Source organism: Cimex lectularius, unplaced genomic scaffold (assembly GCF_000648675.2).
Source record: "Cimex lectularius strain Harlan isolate CLEC.00 unplaced genomic scaffold, Clec_2.1 scaffold120, whole genome shotgun sequence".
In the NCBI taxonomy this organism is placed as follows: Eukaryota; Metazoa; Arthropoda; class Insecta; order Hemiptera; family Cimicidae; genus Cimex; species Cimex lectularius.
Window position 1 is genome coordinate 694,818 of NW_019392719.1, and position 23,333 is coordinate 718,150.

The window sequence follows — 23,333 nt, forward strand, 5'->3', positions numbered from 1 at the left end:
AGCATCAATTACAGAACAGAAACATGTAAACTCAGTCGCAGCTACTCCAATATCATTAATCAAATTCAATATAGATAACATACATCATACTCAAAGTGTTTGATTTCTGTGTAATTGTGTGTTATCGATAACATACATATATCATTACATCACACAAAACACATATTATAACATATAAAACATTCATCACATTCCACACATCAAACATTTTTCACATAGTCTAATTTTTCAACAATTTAGCTTTCCTTTTCCTATTTAACCCCTTCTATATAATCCTGAAAGGATAATCTGGCCGAACCATTACTAATGTTTTTTTCCCTTCGTCGGCTCTTCAAAGAAGCCGAATCCTTACACAAAAATGTCTTTCTATACAGACTTCCTTCCTCACTCCTTCAAAATCCAACGTATATAAACATAAAACAGCAATATCTCACTGGCATTCTCAACACGACACGCAAGAATGGCACAATTACACAGAAAACAAACACTTTGAGTGAGTAGAAATACTTTGATAATATAAAAAATATTTTTGCATTGTATAAATTCGCTTTTTTCCACATCCTACATGAATTTGTTAAATTTAAACAATGTGTGTAAATCCCAGGCCCTGAAGATGATCTCAATAAAGATCGAAACGTTGACACGATAAAGAGAATGTTTTTCTGAAACCTACATCACACCAGACCGCATCTCACGATTGAGATCATCTTCAGGGCCTGGGATTTACAAACATTGTTTACATTTAAAAAATACATGTAGGATGTGGAAAACAAAAAGAAAAAATGAATTTATACAATGCTAGAAATTTTAGATTCATTCAAAGTAATTGAACTCACTCAAATTGTTTGTTTTCTGTGTAATTGTGCCATTCTTGCGTGTCGTGTTGAGAGTGCCAGTGAGATATTGCTGTTTTATGTTTATATACGTTGGATTTTGAATGGATGGGGAAGGAAGTTGATATAGAAAGACATTTTTGTATAAGGTCGGCTTTTTTGAGGTGAAAAGAGCCGACGAAGGGAAAAACGTTGGTTATGGTTCGGCCAGATTATCCTTTCAGGATTATATAGAAGGGGATAATTTTTCAACAATTTAGCTTATCTTTTCCTGTTTATCCCCATAGTTATATACCATAGTATAATATATAACTAACATAATTGAGGGTTGATGGGGTATTCAATATTCCACCAGCCTAGTCACACTACACATTTACGCCAATAAATACATTCATTCTCAACACACTCTAGGAATTCAATACATATGTCAGTACTATATATACAATGAAACAACCCCGATTCCCCCAAAAATTGGAACAGGGAACCCAGATACTGATTGTCATGCTCAAGGACAATTTTTAAATTGAGTGGCATTCCTACGCGCGGCCATGCACTATAAAATTTAGTGATTTTGTAATATTATTGAGAGGTTTCTGACTATCATCAGTGGTGGGTCTTTGTTATTCTGTCAGTGTGTCTTTTATACATCTGTGGAAAGTTATATGAATATCATCGTCCTATGGATTAAGGGTGTGGTAACCTAATTATCTAAAAACCTTATTCTTTTTATATATATTATTTGTATTTTTACATATATTATTTATATTTTTTGTTATTGTAAAATGTCTTTTTTATAGTGGATTTCGATCTGTAAATAAATAACTAATCAGTCAATGGCCACGACCCTAATCCAAAAGAATATTATAGAGTAAAGGCAAGTGTGACAGAACTAGATAACGAACATCAACGATAATGATCAGAAATGGCCTAAGCTCTTGAGAGTATCTCACAATTTTAAAGCTATCCAATCATTCTAGGTTGAAATGGATGAGATTATATTATTATTATTATTATTTATTGGTTCAGTAGTTCAAAAATTATAATGGTTAAATATCACAAATAAAAAGTCACAGGTGTTTGCCCATTAAAATACTACCTAGAATATAACAACTGGTAAACCTTTGTGACTAGCTGACAGTAGCAAATATCTTGTTTTGGTGAATCAACTAGTTGGATTTAGCATTGTAACTTTTTGAGTTCTATATGCTTAATAAAATGCTCAAATTGCTAACAAAGATTGGACTACTCTGTTATGTTTAAAGCATTTCTTATTTATTTTCTGCCATTGCTACATTCTACATTTTTTATAATCAAATTGAAATGTACTGATAACGAACAATGCTAGTTCGCCTCAAGCTCAATTTTTTATAAATTTTCATTTGTACATTTACAAAAGTTTATATTGTTTGGAGTTTCTTTTATAAAAAAAAGAAAAAAAAATTGTACGAGCGTTCACTATAAAAAGGAAATTCAGAAAACAAAAAACATACAAATATGAAACTTTACATCTGTAGTTTTTTTTAAATGAATTTTGATTATGACTATTTTTTGTATTTTATAATATCACACAACATGTAATGTTGCACATCCAAATTTAAGTTTACCGAATAAACTTTCCCGCTGATACATGTAAGCTATTTAACGAAGAATTTCAAGAAGAGACCAGGTAAGATTTTTAAACAACAAAATCAGTTGTTTTTGTTTTTTTGTGTTTGACAAATAATGCCAAAAATGATGTTTATATTTTGTACAAATATAGCAGGTTTTTATAAACCTTGTATTAAAGTTATATAAAAAAGCTTTATTTCAGACTGCATTACGACTGTCGTTAATATAACTTTTGTTTAGATGAATAAAAAAACAAGTTTATAATTGAAGAGTGTATTTATTTGAATTCAACATGAAATCCCTCTCGCTTTATGTACTTTTACTGCCTGCTTTTTACTCCGCCTATGCTATAACATGTTTTATATCAAAATGGTGGTACAGAGCAAAATCAAAGAGGGCTTCACTCAAACCGACTAAATTGTTTGAGACACTCTTTGAAAACCATATATCGTAAGCATCTGAGGAAAAATCCACAATGTTATGAATTTTCAATTTAAAAAAATCACAATTTTTCAGTGAAGTCTTCACAAATCAGAGTTTAGCTACGTTAACAAAAATAAAAGAGCAAACAATAAAATCATTGTGTAAAAAACCACCTGAACCTCTTCTTCTCGTCTTTCTGGCACCCTCAGAGGCAAAATCAACCGCTATAACACTGGCAAAAAGGCTTGTTCAGGTTAGTTTTGCTCTGCTGAATAATTTTGATCTTTTTTTTTTTAAGCATTAGAGGTTTTTTAAAGATCACGCTGACTTCAAAAAACAAAATGTCATTGCCATGGTCGGCCACAGACAGACTCCTTATGAAGGGTTCGGCTTTTGCAAACATAACTTCACCTTGGAGATTTTACGAAGTGATCAAGGAGAAGATTGCCACCAACAGTCATCTGATTATAACTGAGTTTGAAATGATTCACCCTCATTCAGCTGCTCTTCTTATTTTTATGTCAAAAGAGCTTTTCTTTCCTGAAAAAGAGGTATTTTCATACATTTAAACAAAAATCTTAGGGTTATTAACTAAACAAATTCATCAACTAGGTTCATTTATATCTGATTGTTGAAATACCGTCCATCCACTTGTCGAATACAGTAAACGCCCTAAACCACTGGATGAAAACAAGGCTTGTTTCTCACCTGGAACCGGAACTCCTTCAAGAAACACAAAGGGCGCTTTATTTACGAACTTGCCTTATAAAATCAGAAGACGTCAGTGTTGTGGAATAAAGCAAATATTACTCAAATGTATAGAACCTTTGGATTTATTTATTAAAATTTTGTTGCTGTCTCAAAGAATTATATTCACCTTTAGCTATAGTTATTATAGCGATGTTTATTGCAAAATGTACATTGCCATTTGGGCATCTGCCTGTATAATATAATATAATCTACTAGATTTTTCCAATTCCAATGTAAATCATAATTTGTTTATTTGGAAATTGATGCATCTTTTTGTTTTTTTCTTCTACTGCTACTAACCTCATTTCCTCCAATCTGTCTGACAGAACTCTGTTAAGAGAGTTAAAGCTATCCCCTCTTCTCTCTCAATGTCAGCTGGTGTACTCCCCAAGGCTCTATTCTTGGGCCTTTACTCTTTTCCATGTTTCTAGATGATCATCAATTAGTTCTTAATTTCTCCCAATTTCAACTTTATGCCGATGGCACTCAGCTTTACATTCAATGTCCCACAAGCAACATCTCTGAAGCTAACTCTCTGCTCAACTGTGGTCTTCATTCTCTCAACCAATGGTCAACTAATAACGGCATTCTTTTAAGCCCTAACAAATCCCAGTCCTTATTAATTTCCAATAAACCCATCTGTACAGATTGCCTATCCCCTCGTCATATCAACAGCTCCCCTATTAATTTTTGTCTTAAATGTGTGGTGATTAGTGACCGTTAATCGATAATTATTCAGAAATCGTGAGATGTGGTGTGGTGTGATGTAGGTTTCAGAAAAACATTTTCTTTATTGTGCCAACGTTTCGATCTTTATTGAGATCATCTTCAGGGCCTGGATTTACAAACATTGTTTACATTTAACAAATACATTTAGGATGTGGAAAAGTGAATTTATACAATGCAAAATATATTTTTTATATCCAATCAAACTATTTCTACTCACTCAAAGTGTTTGTCTTCTGTGTAATTGTGCCATTCTTGTGTGTCGTGTTGAGAGTGCCAGTGAGATTTTGCTATTTTGTGTTTATATACATTCTATACCAACTTCCTCCCCCACCCCTTCAAAATCCAACGTATATAAACATAAAACAGCAAAATCTCACTGGCACTCTCAACACGACATGCAAGAATGGCACAATTACACAGAAGACAAACACTTTGAGTGAGTAGAAATAGTTTGATTGAATATAAAAAATATATTTTGCATTGTATAAATTCACTTTTCCACATCCTAAATGTATTTGTTAAATGTAAACAATGTTTGTAAATTCCAGGCCCTGAAGATGATCTCAATAAAGATCGAAACGTTGGCACGATAAAGAAAATGTTTTTCTGAAACCTACATCACACCAGACTGCATCTCACGATTTCTGAATAATTTGTCTTAAAGTTAAAAATTTTGGTGTTAGTTTTAATTCCAAGCTTACATGGCATGACCGTGAGAGTTCTATTACTAAAATGATCTATTCAAGCCTGTATTCTCTTTGATGCCTCAGCTTTTTCATTTCACAGAAAACGAGAATTCTTCTTATTAAATCCCTAATAATTCTTCATTCCCTTACTGTAGTGCTATTTTTTTTTTCACTTTTATTAGACTCAATCTGCTGATCGCCTTCAAAATGCTTATCCTTCCTTAGATACTGTTATGATCTTAAACCAAGGGATCATATTTCATCCTATATTAATGCCTTCATCAACCTTAAGATTCTGAACACTTATAAACTTGGAGTTTTAATATATATATTTAAAACTAAATCAAATAAATGTCCTCAGTATCAACTAATTTCCCTCATTCCTTATCCAAACGCACCAATCATATCCTGAGCCTTCAACACTCTTCTAAACTTTTAGACTTATCCTTCAGAATTGCAGGGTCAAGACTTTCAAGAATTTGCTTCCCTGAACCTTGGAAAGTACATTCTGGCTTCCACGCAGGGTTTGTCTCAAGTCCATGGGAGCTGAGTTTTTAAAAACGACTTGAATCATCTTCCTTTCTTCCCTCTTCCTTTTCCTTTGTTTCTCTTTCTGCTTTTCTTTCAAAATGAGGTTTTATCATTCAATTATAAATAATTAATATTTTTACAATATATTATTGTCATTATATTTTTGTGTATTTTATTATATGTTTTATTATTAGTGCTGTTATTATTTTATTATGTTTATAAAACTTAATTTATTAATAATATAAATACATGGAAGGGGGCTTAAAGCCCTATTTGTAAAATTAAAATAAATAAATAATTAAAGAAGTGATGAAGGAAAATTTCATGGTGAAAATTGGTGGGAACATGGAGTCGGCAATCATCATCAACTCTCTAGGGACGAGATAATAAATGAAATCGGTTTTGAATAAAAAATAAAGGCTAAATATTTTTTTAATTTTAAATGCGTTGGAAAAGAATTGGATAGTTTTAATTTCAAAATACGCGAAATGGTCCCCACTTTAAATGATAAGGGATTTGTGTCAATACTGCGCATTGATAAAAATCGAGAGATCGAGATTCGAGTCAGTGAGTTGCGAGTCGCTTCGAGTTCGAGTTCGAGCCTGGCCTGTTCGAACTTCAGCTGATGGTCCGTCTGCGTTGGATAAACCTGGCTCGATAACTCTCCAAAGAAGGCTGATCGAATCGGGAAGAGTTCTGCACAGGATTCGCCCACGGACAACGATGAACTTCAACGTCGACCTGAAGAAAATGGTCCGGGACGCCGGGAACGTCATGAACAGGATGGTTCAGGTGGGTTTGACGACGTCCGCCCTTCTCTGGGATCAAAAGAGGCACAGAAATCACGGGCACCTGATGATATTTGATTGTGCTTCCAGTTGACGGGCGAGAAGTTGGGCACCTCGGAGAAAACGGAGCTGGACGCCCACTTCGAAAACTTGGCCGAGAGGTCCGACACGACCAAGACGTGGACAGAAAAAATCCTCAAAGACACGGAATCCGTCTTGACGCCAAATCCAGGTGAGAAAGTTTTGTTTATTTTTTTTACAGTTTGTGAGGAGTGGCGGTCGTGGAGCGGAAGCCGTGAGAGTGACGTATCGACGTGAATCACTTTCAAAAACCACACAACTTATTGACATTTGTGATCAATAATTTCAATTACTAAGTAAATGAATTAAATTCTTACTCCGTTTTCACCCTTAACATTTTTTTACAAGTCTTATTAGTGTAATTTACGTTTTTCAGACATTTTTAAAATAATTACGGTCGAAGTAAATAATACATTTGAAAAAGATATGACGGTGGTGGACCATGGATTCTCTCATCGTGCACATAATTTAAGTTGGATTTTGATTTGGACGTTGTGCCAGTTGCACAATTCGAATTTGATCCGAACATTTTGCCATTTGCACAATTCTACCCCAAACCGCTCTCTAAAGGACCAGTTGTAGCAAGAATCTCTCACCGAAGTAGGATTGGCAGGAGGATTGAAAAAAATTCAATTTATTATCCCTAGTAGTATCCCTGATAGTAGAAACACACGACAACGATGTTTCTTCAAACATTGAATTATGTCGTGCAATTTATTTTTAAGGTTTGCTGGGTGATGATCCCGTAGGTTGGGTGTTTGGTGTTATCATTGTCGGCATCGATGGGGATATGCAAAAACATTTTTGACTGACGAAACCAGCTAGGCTAGGATTGTCAGGAGTATTGAAAAAAAAGTTTAATCCTACTTTTTTCTCATTTTTAATTATCAGAAGTAGTCAACTCTGGTTCTGCTATAATACACAAGGACTATTTGGGGCAAGAATCTCTCACCGATGTAGGGCACAAATGTGTTTTCAATTTATTATCTCCTGTTAGTAACTCTGATAGTAGAAACACACGACAACGATCATTCTTCGAGCATTGAATGACGTCGTGCAATTTATTTTTAAAGTCTGCTGGGTGATGATTCATAGGTTGGGTGTTTGGGGTTATCATTGTCAGCATCGATGGGGATATGCAAAAACATGTTTGTCTGATGAAACCAGCTAGGCTAGGATTGGCAGGAGGATTGAAAAAAAGTTTAATCCTATTTTTCTTTCTCATTTTTAATCTCAGAGGTAGTCAACTCTGGTTCTGCTATAACACACAAGGACTAATTGGGGCAAGAATCTCTCACCGATGTAGGGCACAAATGTGTTTTCAATTTATTATCCCTTGGTAGTATCCCTGATAGTAGAAACACACGACAGCGATGTTTCTTCGAACATTGAATTATGTCGTGCAATTTATTTTTAAGGTCTGCTGGGTGATGATCCCGTAGGTTGGGTGTTTGGGGTTATCATTGTCGGCATCGATGGTGATATGCAAAAACATGTTTGACTGACCATACCAGCTAGGCTAGGATTGGCAGGATTGGAAAAAAGTTTAATCCTATTTTCCCTTCAATTTTCAATTCTCCAAGGTAGTAGTCAACTCTGGTTCTGCTATAATACACTACACTTAAGTTGGATTTTGATCTGGACATTGTGCTAGTTGTACAATTCTCCCCCAAACCACCCTCTAAAGGACCAATTGTAACAAGAATCTCTCACCGATGAGGGTGCAAATGTGTTTTCAATTTATTATTGTTAGAAACACAACACAATCTTTGTACGAGAATTGGATGATGTTGTGCAATTTATTAAAAAAAGAAAAAAGTTAGTTAGCTGCAATCATATAGTTTTAGAAAAATTTTAATTGAAGAATTCAACTTTTAGTTAAGAACTTTATTTTTCTATTTTTATTTTTAAATTTTGTTTTATAAACACGATTGAGTCAACACTCCTACAGACCGACATGGTCCATGTAGTTTGGTTTTAATGCTTTGTAACAAAAAGATGTTTTGTATTATGAATATTAATAAAATTTATTATTATTATTAGTAGTAGTAGTAATTTTAATTCTGGCTGTTGATTGGATAGTCTATTCTCATATTTTTCAAAACTCCTCGTCAGTCAGTGTCCTTTTAATAAGTAATTGTATTTTCATAAACTATATGCTGATTTGTTACAAACCAAATCCAAGCTTCGCTGTTATCGTACGCCCATTTTTATTTGTTTGAATAAGCAAATGTATTGGTTCTGATTATGAAACGAAAACCCGGATTTGGTCGGCTGTTGTGTAATTTAATATCCATGTCAATAGAACAAATGGGAATGAATTCATAAACACGATAGTACAAACAGTACAAAATATTAAATACAATTATGTAAATTGACTGTTAATAAATGGATCAAAATTTTTATTTTTATTTTCCAGTGATGTCCAGGCTGTATTTCATGGTGGCCTTGTCCGATTTCCCATCCTTGTTGACTTTGATTGTCTCTTTTATGTCAAAAAAAATTTTTTTTTAGTACTTCATAACAAAGGCCAATGCATCTTCTAAAACCCCAAATTTCTCTAATTTTGGAGCTTTTTAAAGTTATATTTATGTTTTGCTCTATTCTTAATAATAAAACCTATTCATATTTCTTCTTGACCTGCATTTGTCAAAATTTAAAGTTTTTTTTTTTTGCTGCTCTTTGTTAAACACTTCGATTGATTGAACAAAAGTTCGTTTACTTTTTTAAATTACATGTGCACTAATTTTGATATAGTTTCTATGTACACGTAAATAAAAAAGAGGAACTCCTCAGTGGTAGGCACTGAATTGGTGTTAATCACTCTCACTGTCATTTAGGTGATCATGAAGCCAGTGACGATTCAGTCATCAGAGATGGTTACTTGGAATGGTGTGGGATGAAATATTTCCGACAGGATAATTATTTCTGAAATTTCCTTTAACGTTATGTTTTGAAGGGTAAGATTATTATCGATAAATATAAAGGAACTTTGACAATAGATAGATAGATAGATATACATACTTTATTTACAAAATGAAAGAATTTAGAGTTAAAAATAAAAAACAGTATTATTATGTCATAGTATTAAGACCGTCAGCCAGAGTTCGGAGTGCATTATTATACCAAGAATATACATAATTATGTAATTATAAGAAAAGGAGAATTAACAATATCAACTTCAGAGGTTACAATTATTTACAGGATTTTCAAATTACAAGATTGAAATGCGATAAACTTTTAAAATAATAAAAATGACACTTCAAAGAACCAAAGCAAGGATTCCAACTCACAAAAGGTCCCCCGCTGGCAATCTAAATTTGCATTTAGAAGCCCACAAAGTAGAAATTATATGTATTACCTGCGAGAGCAAAAACGGAAACAAAATAAGACGAACAGAAAATTAATTCCCTACATTCCAATATATTCATATCTGTAAAACCAGGTTTTACGAGCAAAATCAACAAGACGCTGGCAATCCAAGCCATTCAGAAGGGCTGTAAGCTCTTCCCTCTTCAGAAAACCCTTACCCACATATAGATACCTCAATTCGTTAAGGACCGAGCATCTAGCGAGAAAATGAAATGCCTCCTCACGATCACCTGAGTTGCATAGAGAGCACACTGCAGTGGCAGGAGTACCCAACCCAAGGCCTGAAATTCAGGAACAACTCCCCTCGAAACCACCAGCAAAAAAAAGAGAACGGAGCATCATTTGCTGGAGCAGAAAAAACATTGCAAGGAGTTAGGGAATGATTCAACTCCTTGTAGAGTTGAAATCTATTTCAATCCACGGCATGAGAAATACAACTCTCCCGATGTCAAACCCCCACAATATGAAGAAGATAAGAAAACATTTCAGATCACGCTTCAGAATTATCCAAATAGAACTGAGCCACATTATACCTCTCTGCAAGAGAATTCCAGGTTTTGAACCAGGATATTTTACCCTTAATAACCTCAAGTGAAGCTTTGACGGTGGTTCAGAGAATGCAAAATGCTGTTCTTAAGGAACTAAAATAAAAAGAAAAAAATAATCATGCCTGGTTGTTCTGACGAGTTTCCTCTATGTGTTCTTTGAGTCCCTCAGCATCTTCCTCTTTACCCCTCCTGCGGGGTACACTCCCTCATTCTTTATAACCAGGAGAAATTTGCCAAAGTACAGGAAATTAGTCAGGGGGGCCTGTCCTGCTGTTCCTTGCTTCTCCACGCCAGCCCGTCCTTCTCTCTATCACCTCAATGAGGCTTGAGTCACTCATCTCGCTGTCCTGTCCTCTGCATCTTACACCATGATTGTTTTTGACCTTCACCGTCCTCGCCCAACTTTCTGTGTGCTCTTATGTTTTAAGGAATCTCCTTTTATACCTGTCGTGGAAAAAAAAATTCTTCTCTGTTTTATTGTCTCATTACAAAGTCACAAAAAAATAAAATTAAAGAAATCCGTGTCTTTATTTAATTCTTTTATCATTGCGTTTTCTAGGATATAGAGTAGAAGATTTTCTGTTCGACAAAATTGATAAGAAGAGAAACAATAGGCTTAGCAATCTTGAGTACCTTGGGCTAGATATGGTCGAAGCCGGGAATGAATTCGGCCCAGGAACGCCTTATGGTAAGCCAAAGTCGTTTCCCTATTGGATTTAATCTTAAACGTAAGTTTCCTATTTAAGGTGGGGCGCTTCTAAAAGTCGGCCAATGTGAACAGAAACTCGGCAGGATAGAGCGCGAATTCATCTCGAACACAAACACTTGCTTCCTCACCCCATTGAGAAAGTACCTCGAAGGCGAAATGAAGACGATTGTGACCGAAAGGGGTGTTTTGGAGAGCAGGCGGTATGTCAATCGCCTTTTCTTTCTAATATTTTCTCTCACCAACCTTTGTCAGCTACCCCTTTTGAAAGTTTAAATTATGTAGTTGAAACCTGCAATATAAAGTTGAAAAAAAAAAGAAGATATATATTCATTATAAGGGTTTCAAATTTTTCTGCAGATTGGATTTGGACGCCTGTAAGAACAGAGTGCGGAAAGCGAGGAGCATGATCGGCCAGCCGACAGTAAGTATTTTTTAATTTTAATCTATCAGTTCTTTCGTTATTTGAACATTTGTGTTTAATACAAAAAAAAGCAATTTTAAAAAACAAACAATGTTATCATTGATTTTTTTTTTCTTTGTGCATGCGGCACAGGAAGGCCTAAGCCCTGAATTACTTCTACAGCAGGTAAAATTTAGAAATGACACTGTTCCTATTTTTATTGTCGTCATTATCCATTTAATCTAATAATAATGCGTAATAAATCTGTACAAATGTTTTTCTTGGGCTTTAGATTGCAAAAATGCTGTATTTTTTTTATATGTCTTAATTTTCTTTCTTCTTTTCTTCTGGTTATGTACAATTTTCTAAAACACTACATTGTGTTGTATAAGCTTGGCGATAAATCAACAGCCTATTTATATTTTAATAACATTTTAATTAAAGTTTGCATCTTGTATCGAATTTTTTGTTTTATTTTTAGGCTGAGAGGGACTTGAGAGTGGCCCAGTCAGAGTTCGACCGACAGGTCGAAATAACAAAACTATTACTCGAGAGTGTTAGCAGTTCTCATTCCTCACACCTGAGGTGCCTTAACGATTTTGTCGACGCGCAGTTGCTCTACTTCCAGCAGTGTGCCTCTGCTGTACAAGACCTCAAAAATGAAATGTCCAAGTGAGTCCGAAAAGTCCGAATTATTTAAAATATATAAAGTTGGAAAAAATGTTAAAATAGCTTTTAAGTAAGGTTGTACACTGAGGTAAGATAAATGTTTGCAGCGACAGAAGAAGTCCCGTAGTGAGGTTAAACAGCGAGGATATCAACTTGTCTGGCCCGGCTTCATTACAAGTCACTTCTGAATCTATGTCATTTATGTAGCTCCCTACATCCCGATTTAGTCTCACTAAACATTTTATTTTGATCTAACCCAATATACACTGCACTTAGTAGACATATTAGATTTTTTTTAAACCAGAAGAAAGGGAAGTAAAAAAGCATATCAGACAATTTGAAATGGTCGATTTTTTAAATTTTATTTTATAAATACATTTTGTCTTTTTTTTTTAAGTGGTGACAATATTTTTAAATTTGACGGATGTTCTATAGTCATTTTAGGGCGAAGGTGTTTTTGTAGCGCGTCGTAGATTTGATGTCATATGGAAGGGTAGTTTTTATCGGGCTTCCACAATCCAAAGTATTTGCCACTACGGTAGAATCTTGCTAATCCGGCTTATCGGGGCTTCGATGTGGCTATTATTGTGGATTATTGAGTATGCATGAATTTTCAACAAAATTAAAGGAAAACAAATATTAAAGATCTGGTTGAAAAGTGTAAATTATAAAATGCTATAATTTTTTGCTGTTTTTGATTTAAATGTCTCTTTAGAAATCATGTTAACACCAACAAAAAACATATCTTTCCCCATTATTAGCTCTAAAATAGAAACCGGTAGACTTTTTCTCACAATTACCAATGGAAAGAATTTTCACTTGTCTTTAAAATCTGCTCTAAGCATTTTCCAAATATTCTGAAAATATATTAAAAAAAAAAAACATGATTTATTCAAAGAACCAAGCAAAAGTTCCATTATGGTACTGCTTTTCTACTTGAAAAAAAAAATCTTTAGTTGTATCTTTTTTACTTTTATTATTAGAACTTGCACCACCGTCTGCAATAAATTAACATGGATAGCTGTGGCGAATCTTTTTAGACCCAATATTTTTTTTTAACTTAAAAACTACAATAATACTTTTTTGTTGAATAATGTTTATTTATGTAGTGTGTACATAAGAAACTTAAAAATAATTTTTTTCTGTGTATGCTAAACTTTCTTTTTACATTTTATAAAAAAATTAATGTGTAGTAATTAATATTATTTTTTCTTTTTTATATTATGTAATGATTTTTTTTAAAGATGTTTCCATGGGTTTTTTTAAAATAATTTTTTGTTTTATTTTTACATTAAATTTTGAGGACATTAAGGAGTTTACACCTATCATCAGCATCTAAATATAAAACAAAATATATATAACAAAACCACACAGAAAAATTAACTTTTTTTAAATTTATTTATTACCTAGCTATTGTGCTATGAATTTCCTACACAACTTGTACATTCCCATTTTTTGGTTACCGATGAATATTTGCAACATACGAATTGCTTGCATTTATCACTTGTGGTAAAATATTTATTGTCGTTGTCAGAGCAAAGACAATATCGGCCAACAAGAAAAACATTTTGTTGTTCCTATCTTCGAAATTCATTCAAAATATCATCCCTGCGAGTAAAAACAAAGTTAGCTATTTTGCTCATTTTCACGAGAGATTGATTACAAAGAGAAAATTGAAAGCTCTAGAGCAAACGGAAAAACTCAGGACAGTAGACTAAGGATAAGAGATTGGGGCGCAATTAGAAGGGCTAGCCCTTTTACCTACCTGACTGATTAAACTGACTTATATTAACAATTGTACTTGAAAGCAACCCAAAAATTTTGTACAGGAATAAACATTTTTTCTACAAAATGAGCAACAATTAAATTTTTATTCAAAATTTTCAAAGAAAGTTCAGGAAAGACCTAATAGAGTATATTAGAAGGTAGATTAAAAAAAAGAGATTGAAAAAAAATTCTCTGGATCTTGAAAGACTCACAACAGTGGTGCGAATGTTAGCAAAATGCTCTAAATATTTATTACAGTTTTTGTGTTCATCTTGATTTTCTCAGTGGCTGTAATAAATTATAATATGCGATTTTTTTGTAATTATTTATTTTTAACGGAACAGTTTGAAAATCAGAGATTAATTAGCAATAATAAGTTTTTGCCCTTAGAATTTTATTGTATTAATATAAATTTTCAAGAATCATCTAGACTATTATATTATTTTTATGTCGTCAGTTTAGGGTTTTCTCTTTTTGCGGCGAATTGAAACAATCATGTCTTGATTGTGTGAGGAATTGTATTATTTCCTGTTTATGGCTGTATTAGAATTTTAGTAATTCCCAGAATTACGGAGTAGCGTAAATCCAAAGCATTTCTGAATTTCATTTGTGATGAAGTACAAACTCTTGTGTACATAGATGTTTAGGTTAGGTCCTTAAGGAACCGGTTTTTTTAATTTTTTTTTTAACATTTCTATTAAATCTCTTAATTTTAAAAATAATGTTACATTTTTATTTTAAACAAAATTCCTATTAATTTTTCCTGTTATATTTTCATTTCAGAAGGAAGTTATTTATTTTTTGTTTTAAATGTATGGCACGTGATTTATTTATTGATAAATCTATTTATGTAGTAAGTATAGAAATGTCTCTTTCAAATAATTGTTAAAATATTTTGTGTGAGTCGTTTGCTTCATGTTCAATATGTGTTATAACCTAGGTTAAAAATCATACACTTCCATATTCAGCCACTTCTCCACCTTTTTTTTTGTTTTCCTTGCCGAAGAAATAGTTTTAGAAATCCCCAAACTTTTTTTTTAGTTATTTATTTTTTTATTTGTCCCAAATCAGGAAAATTATGATGGCAAAGGTCATTGTTGGATATGACGCGAGGAATGAAGAAGAACTCTCTTTGAGCGTCGATGAGGTTGGTGAATATTTAACAAAATTTATGAGTAAAAATAATTTTTTTTTAAATTTTCCAGGTTATAATGGTTGAAACGATATCAGAATCGGAAAAACAGTACGTGATAGGGAAAAAAGGAAATAAAAAGGGCAAAGTCCCACTTGCGTACCTTGAGATAATACAAACTGACTCGCAAACTTAATCTGGTCTTTGATCCATCATTAACTTCTTTTTGTTTATATTTAAATATCTAAGGAATCTCGAATTTTAGTTACGTTTACATTTTATTTATCCTACTAGGCTTAAGTACTTTTTCTTTTTAAATTATTTAAAAATCTATAAAGTATTATTTAATAACATAGTGATTATAAAAAAAAAATCAACTTTGTTGTAACATTTGAGACAATTATTATGAAAAAAAAGTGTAAATCATTTCAAGTTGAAAATTCGCTTGTCTTTCTAAATGTATTTACAATTAAGCTTGTATACGTCAATTTTCTCTCATCACAACAAAAAATAAGCTTTGTAGTTGTAAACATTAGAATCTTATATACGTAAAATGTGCCATCATTGTTAATAAAGCAAAAATATGTTTTTTTCAACATTGTCTCACATTTTTCTCAACGCTCTATGTTACTCATGCATTCCATTTGTCTGCGATGTCTTATAATATGGCACGATTAAAAAAAATAAAATAAAAATAAAATAATATAAAGCATAAAGACAGCAATAAAATGTTCAATTAGTCAAACACGTAAATGTATATTTATACATATACTTAAAGAAAAAAAATTGTTATACTGTTAGTGTTTAGATTATAAGAAAAATATATATGTTTAAACGATGTTTTGCTCTTTTCAATCATTACCAAATTTATTTATATGTTGTGAAAGTTGAATTATAATTTATTGATTTATAATTAATTGTACATTCATTATAATTTTTATTTTGTTTAAATGTGTTATTTTAAGATGTCTTATTGCATTAACAATATTCAATTAATTAAGGTTTTTAGTTGAGATAAAAAAGTCAGTGTCACGAGCGGGATTCGAACTCACGACCTTCGGCTTGATACCACTTGAGCTATCGTGACTTCAATCCACTCAGGCACTAACTTTCCATCTCAACCCCACCTTTTTGAATTTTCCCTCCTTTTTTGCCATTTTTCAAATGTGTTATCTATTTGATTCTCGGCGACAAATTAAATGGCAACGGAGAGTGTACGCTTATGTTATTTTAGAAGTATTTATAAACAATAAATATTTAGGGTTGAAAAGAGAAATCACACTTTGCGTCTTTTTACATTACATTTTATTTTAGGGTAATAATTTTCTTCTCTTGCTACAGTTTCCCTACTGATAAGCAAGATGGCAGCATTATCTAAAAAAAAAAAAGACGCCTGAACAGAGAGCTTTAGTGAAGTATACTTCATTTTAATTCATTAAATTCACTATTTTTCGTGGTCTGCTTGACCAATTAATAACATTCAATTGATCAAGGTTTTTAGTTGAGATAAAAATGTCAGTGTCACGAGCGGGATTCGAACCCACGACCTTCGGCTTGATACGCCGCTACTCTACCACTTGAGCTATCGTGACTTCGATCCCCTCGGGCACTAACTTCCCATCTCAACTGCACCTTTTTGAATTTTCCCAACTTTTTGCCATTTTTCAAATGTCGTGTAAACTATTTGATTCTTGGCGACAAATGAAATGGCCACGGAGAGCTTTAGTGAAGTATACTTCATTTTAATTCATTAAATTCAACTTGATAGACTCTTGGAAAGCTGACCAGCCACTGAAGATGGTGGTAAAACAAAACAAAAAATACTTGTTGGTTCTTGTTTTATTTTGAGCCTATGCCATTGAAATAATTACGTTTATCTCTCGGCAGAGCCCTGAGGAAGGCTTAACAAAAGCTGAAAGCTTGGTAAAAAAAATGTACGATTACTTCTCTTTGCATTCCTGATCCCAATCATCATCATCAATTGTTAATCATAGACCCTCAATTAGATTAGTTATGTTGTGTAGAGTATGATGGATGAATATGAAGTACTCCACTACCCTGAATGAATGGTGTGTAAATAGGAAAGAATGTATTTAAGAATGAGTGAGAATGCTTAGATTTAAAATAAATGTGTAAGTGGCTGAAATGACCTAGATGTTGACAACCCTTGGAAACTGACCTGGTGGCAGGTGACAGACAAGACCGAGACTGACCTTGAACTGTTAAAACCCCAGGTGGGTGAATTCTTTTGACTTGTCGGTAATTTATGGTCTCATGCTAACCACTCGGCTACCGCGGTCCCCCTGAATTGAGATTATTTGAATCAGCAATATAAAAAAGAAAGAATCTGGGGATAACAGCGAACATAAAATTGTTTTATCGTTTAATGTAAAAAAAAATTGTTTATAGACAAAATAAATTGTACAAAGTAGTTAAATATCTAAGTTAGAGTTCATCGTGATTAGACTGTATGGATTTTATTGAAGGAGGGTAGCCCCAAAAATGTGAAGGAAGCCCTTTCGATGTTCTCTCCCGGACTGCAAATGCCGAGAAGGATGAGATACAATTCGCGATAAATTGGTTGGCCTTCGCCATGATGGCAAGTTCGACGTGCGGTGTGCTCCCTTCAGCTTTTACAACTTTAACACCCATCTTCGTGAGTACTTTGCTCAATTCAGGTACCATGTGGTTTGTGTCGGACGCCACGATGAGACCGACTAGATGTTCCATGCCTCTTGCGATCCTCTTGACTTGCTTGGTTATCAGTTTGATGTCCGGGAAGCACATTTCACGAGTAGCCTTTCCTCCTTCGCCTCGGTAGCCTAAGCACTGAGGCGCTGCAAAAAGGCTCGGTGATGTTTTAATATGCTCACAAGCCCGTACCTGAAATTTTTTTTTAATGGGTTAAACGAATGAATGAATATTGCATTTACATACCCAATCTAATCCGTTTCTTAAATGAATCGCTATGAAAGACCCTTTGGGAAGGTTTGCCGCTATAAAATTGGAGGCTTCATTTGCAACTTTGTCATTCCAAACGAGGTATTTTTGTAAAACTTTATTCTCTTCTTGTACTGGAAAACTAGCCGGTGCACCCACAAATGCTAAAACTGAACTCCATTTTTATTTAAATAAAAAAATCGTGAAATTTTATAAAATTATTTTTTATTGAGTGAGTAAAAATACCAGGGTATTTATCACTAGGGTATGTTTGCCTCCATTTTAAAGCCATTTCCGAGTGAGAATGATGGACGTCATAATGAAGAGGTCCATAAAAAATGGAATCGACAAAATCAATGTTGAAAGTGTCCCAAAAAGGGCCGAAAGGGTTTCCTTCCTTGGGATTGCAAGAATTTGACGTACCCCTTGACATGTAACAGAAAGCTAAAAGGGAATAAAAAAATCAGTAAAAAAGAATAAAGATTAAAGACAACGGACTGACCGTATCTTTTCTCCTCCGGCCAGATTACAGGGGCGACATTTTTCATAAATTCTTCCATCAAAATCACCTTATGGAATTTCTCTAGCGGCTCAACTCTGAAATAAGTATTGAACGGCACTTGGACCTTAAAAAAGGAACATGATAAATATAAAGGAAGAAATAACAAGACTGATTGAAAATTTTACAGATTTTGGCTCTCCAAATCGATATTCGACCCAAGGAGGTAGAATGAGTGTCCTGTTCAGCCCTTTCGCAAATCCCAAAGCTCCGAGAAAGTGATCCGCTTGGTTTCCAAACCTTCCTATGAATGTTAAACAAAAAATCAATAACTTCTCAAAGGAAAAACTTCAAATCACACTCTTTAAAGAAGAAGAGTTGTGAAGGAAAACAATTTGAATAATTAAAATTTTTTAGAGGGTATTTGAACTATGAGGTTATATGAACTCTTGGGTGCCACCAACGCCCCCATTTAATTTTTTTTTAAATTCTGGTACAGAGTAATTTCATAGAGTAGTAGACCAAAGTAAATGCCTTAATAAGATATATAAAATTCTTCTACCAAATAACTAGACAAGTTTTTGCGGTTTTTTATTTGTTATTGTTTTAATACCGTTAATCAACAGTTATGGTAATTAAATTTACATCACGCAATACCAAGAGGACACATCGTCAGTTCATAAAGGTCTCGAGTTGTCCTGGTAAAAAAGTACACCTTTGCTGTTCATGAGAGCAGGTTGTTTACAAGATCGTTGCAGTTGGCTTGTGTATATTTCTGCGGTGATGGCTGGGAGTTTGTAGTGGACAATGCATGTCGTATTCCATCAAACACAAAGCATATCCTTTTGTTAGTGAATATTTTGTTTTCACATCAATGAAACAGTGTGACTCGGTGACAGCCAATGGTATGGCCTCCTGTATGGCCGTCGCATGTGACAATCCGGTTAAAAAACTTCTGTACTTTGTGCCATGAAAGCAATGAAAGACAGTTTAGATGCTGAAGCTTACTATCTTTTGCTCAGCTTCCATGTCTTCCAAGTCGATATAAGCTAGAGCGAATGGTTTCTTAACTTACATTGAAAACTTTGACAAGTTCCTAACATGTTTGAGTCAAATCAAGTTTTATGGCTTCCCTCAATTTATCTTCATTCAAGACTGTGGTTCACCCTCATTCTTTCATCCCCAGAAGCAAACTTTTGAACCAGTTTTGAGGCAGTGCACTCACTTATTGTTTCATCACCAAACACAGTGTAAATTTTATGAGCTACCTCTGCTGCCCTACAACCGAGGTAAAATTCTTACAATCGTACAAATTATAGGTTTTGAAGCCGTGATAAAGAAAAAATATACAATTTGTTTTTTATAATTTACAATTAACAATTCAAGACACTTTTTCTTAATGATCTTACATCCTATACGAACAGAAATTTTGATTGATGCTATTAAAACAGTAATAAATGAAAAATCGCACAAACTCTTGTGTACCTTCTGGGCAAAAATAGATAATTTAAATTTTGGCCAAATGATATGTGCATATTCCATTAAGTCTTTAGGCCTGACAGAGTCTACAATTATTGAAGTTGAAACCACTTCCTTTCAAGCACAATGTGCTTTTGTTTAGACACCTCAATACATTTTGATTATTCTACTTGAACCAAGGGTCAAAACTTGAAAATTACAATCCTGAAAAGTTGTGTTTTCACAATGTGCAGAATTCTTTTAAATGCAAAGTAGTTTTATAAAATTTAGCAATAAATGCAGAAAATAATTCAAGCTAAAACCAAAAATATCAGTTGGGATAAACTGGCATTGGATTTGAACGATCAATTAAAATGCATATATTTGTTAACGACTTCACACTTTAAAAACCAGCAATTGCAGGCAAAAAAACACTGGTGAGGTGTCGAAAATGTTCAGGTGATTTTCTCTGACCATCAGGCAGCACTACGGGCCTTAGTTTCATGCGAGGCGAAGGCAAAGAGTGTTTTGGAACTGCATGGGGGCCCTGGAAGAAGTCAGTTACTCTAATTACCTGACCCTGGGCGCTTGGGGGCATAGAGGCAACGGAAAGGTTGTTGGGGGCCAACATGGACTCTGGGTCCTGAACCCTACTGCGGCGTAGCATCCTGCCACAAAAGAGGATACATCTTAAAATGGATCCTTAATGAGCGCAAAATCTAGTGGAACAATACCACAGTATGAGCCACGCGAAGAGATTCATAAAAGGACAATCCGCAAATCTTACAAAAGAATTACTGGAAGGCAACCACAACCGAACCAAGATTCTGGTTGAACTCCTGACAAGATATCGCAACTTAAGAAAGCACATGTACCGGATAGTAGTCCAGACAGAAGAAACACTGTGCAGATACTGCCAGGAAGAGGAGATAGCAGAACACATTCTATGTTTTTGTGAAGGTCTATGTAGGTGCAGTTTCTACACTAAGGAGCCGCTGTCAAAGCTATGGAGGCTGATTAACAACCTGAAGCTAGCCAGTGAGTTATAAAAAAACAGGGGAATACAATTGATCTAATCAGGTCGAGGTGCAGTAGGCTTTGTGGCCGCCTCTTTTATCCATATCCACTATATTCTAGATTCATGTTGAACCGGCATTGGGCCAACGTCATCCGCGAGTCAGTAACTGACATAATGCCGGTTCAGCATAAGTTCACCGACTCGCAGACCAACACCCAGTTTCAACTTGGTTACTAGATTCTTTGCGAGCAATAAGTTTACCTGCTATAACTAAGTTTTCACACTTTATAAATGTGCAAATTAGTTTGTGTTAATTTTAGAATTTGTCCATGAGATGTTTCATGGCAACGTTTGAGAACAAGGAAAACAAAAAAGCATGCAGAGAATGAAAATTATTTGTACATTTAATGTCTTACCCATGCAAGGGCAGTAGGCAATGTATCCATTTGGATCGAAAAAATGATACGAATCGAAAAGGCTGAAAACAATCGAGAGAAACGGAAAATAATGGGCAATCATTTATAAAACTGGTGCAAGGGAATTTTGATGGGAGTCGGGTTGTTTACCGGAGGTTATCCATGGCTCCTATCGGTTACTATGGCAATAAGGCGCTGATGAATGATGATGACCACCCAACGCGATTCATCGACCTTTTCACACTTGATCAATTACTTCATCATAACAAACTGCTACGTCTCTTTTGTTTTTAATTGTCCATTCGATTTTTATAGAATTTTGAGTGAAAGGAATATTTAATCACAATAGTTTAATTGATATTATGGCAGGCTTAATTTTCATATTACTGGGAATGATGTTGAACCATTATGGAAATAATTCGTTGATGAATGTTGGAAAAATTTAAATTTTTACCCGCTGTTATATAGATAAAAGAACAAAGGGATTGGATTTGGGATTTTACACAACGCCTTTACACTACTTTCAATTTACATAAATGGTCTCGAAGACGACAAAATGCCATGGTTCAACTGACCTACCCCATTGACCAAAAAGAATTTTGTTCTTTTGAACTGAAATTATTATTAAAACTATTTGAAATTTCGAACATTTTAATATTAATACGAATTTGAAAATAAAATTTGTCTGTATCAGTCAAAATTGATATATTAATAATCTGTAATTGATACATAATAAAACTACAAAGTTACACATTTTAAGGCTGAAAATGTATACACTGAAATTTGAAACATTTGACCACAACATACTCACTTATTTAACACTGCAGTTTCATTTGGTGCTGAAATTGGATACATTTTACCACGACAAATTCACTTATTCAGCAATGCAAAATTATAAATTTGGCACGGAAATTTGATAATACATGACACGGAAATATCAAAATACATTTCATCACGACAAATGAACTCATTTAGTAATGCAAATTTATACATTTTGACACGGAAATTTGATACATTTAACACTACAAATACACTCAGTTAAAACTACAAAGGTACACTTTTTTAACACCGAAATTTGAGACATTTACGACAACAAATTTCCTTATTTAACAATGAAAAACTATTCATTTTGACACTGAAATTTCTGACATTTTATCACTAAAAAATCACACATTTTAACACCGAAATTTGATAGATTTACGACAAGTTCACTTATTTAACAATGCAAAATTATACATTTTGACATGAAATTTGGTACATTTTAACACTGAAATTTCTTACAATTTTTCCAAAAGAATTCACTTACTTAACAATGTAAATTTACATGTTAACAGTGAAAATTGATACATTTTAACCACACAGATTTCCTTATTTAACACTATACATTTTAGACAGAAAATGTATACAATTTAACACTGAAATTCAATACATATTAACACACAAATTTGATTCGTTTTAACACTGTAAATTTATACATTTTGGCTCTGCAAGTTTATAAATTTAAATTGTGCTTTTACAGTACACACTTGAAATGCAAAACACGAAAAAGGTACACATTTTAACACTACAGTCACATAATTGAACACTACGAAGTGACACATTTTAACACTAAAATTTGATATAGTGTAAAAAACTACAAATTCACTACTTTAACAATGATATTTGGTAGATTTTAACACACGAAATTTGATACATTTTAACACTACAAATTCACACATTTTAACAAAAATTTAAATTTTTTTAAAAGCTATAAATTCACACACTTCAATGCTGTTATTTGATACTTTTAACACTACAAAGTCACACATTTTAACGCTGCAATTTGATAATTTTTAATCTCCAGATTCATTAATTTTAAAACTGAAATTTGATCCAACTTAACACTAAAATTTGATTCATTTTAACACTAAAATTTGATACAGTCTTAACAATCTACATCAATACTTTAACATTGATATTTGGTACTTTTTAACACT

The 23,333-nt window shown here is 33.5% G+C and overlaps 3 protein-coding genes across 6 annotated transcripts; 2 read left to right on the plus strand and 1 right to left on the minus strand.

Annotated features, from left to right (window-relative positions):
* The first annotated feature begins 2,313 nt into the window (after positions 1–2,313).
* On the plus strand, positions 2,314–3,728 carry LOC106672714. Its single transcript, XM_014404352.2, has 5 exons — positions 2,314–2,499; positions 2,682–2,891; positions 2,958–3,117; positions 3,182–3,415; positions 3,477–3,728. Exons 2-5 carry the CDS (start codon positions 2,734–2,736, stop codon positions 3,660–3,662), a joined length of 738 nt encoding a protein of 245 aa, XP_014259838.1. The 5' UTR covers positions 2,314–2,499; positions 2,682–2,733; the 3' UTR covers positions 3,663–3,728.
* A 2,374-nt stretch (positions 3,729–6,102) lies between these two features.
* LOC106672715 (endophilin-B2) lies at positions 6,103–15,780 on the plus strand. 4 transcript variants are annotated; one of them, XM_014404354.2, is made up of 9 exons: positions 6,104–6,352; positions 6,439–6,580; positions 10,909–11,037; positions 11,096–11,258; positions 11,416–11,479; positions 11,603–11,644; positions 11,940–12,130; positions 14,966–15,041; positions 15,100–15,780. In XM_014404354.2, the coding sequence occupies exons 1-9, from the start codon at positions 6,284–6,286 to the stop codon at positions 15,220–15,222; spliced, it is 999 nt and encodes a 332-aa protein (XP_014259840.1). In that variant the 5' UTR covers positions 6,104–6,283; the 3' UTR covers positions 15,223–15,780. The 4 variants fall into 4 exon arrangements, with proteins under 4 accessions (XP_014259842.1, XP_014259840.1, XP_014259843.1 ...); XM_014404356.2 differs by lacking the exons at positions 14,966–15,041; positions 15,100–15,780 and adding an exon at positions 12,235–13,190 and having other exon boundaries at positions 6,103–6,352; XM_014404355.2 differs by lacking the exon at positions 11,603–11,644 and having other exon boundaries at positions 6,105–6,352; positions 15,100–15,490.
* A 1,616-nt stretch (positions 15,781–17,396) lies between these two features.
* LOC106672713 (GDP-fucose protein O-fucosyltransferase 1) lies at positions 17,397–21,528 on the minus strand. The gene is made up of 6 exons (XM_014404351.2): positions 21,358–21,528; positions 18,654–18,769; positions 18,469–18,592; positions 18,213–18,410; positions 17,964–18,136; positions 17,397–17,909 (listed from the first exon to the last, which is right to left on the minus strand). Exons 1-6 carry the CDS (start codon positions 21,458–21,460, stop codon positions 17,472–17,474), a joined length of 1,152 nt encoding a protein of 383 aa, XP_014259837.1. The 5' UTR covers positions 21,461–21,528; the 3' UTR covers positions 17,397–17,471.
* Between the last annotated feature and the right edge of the window lie 1,805 nt (positions 21,529–23,333).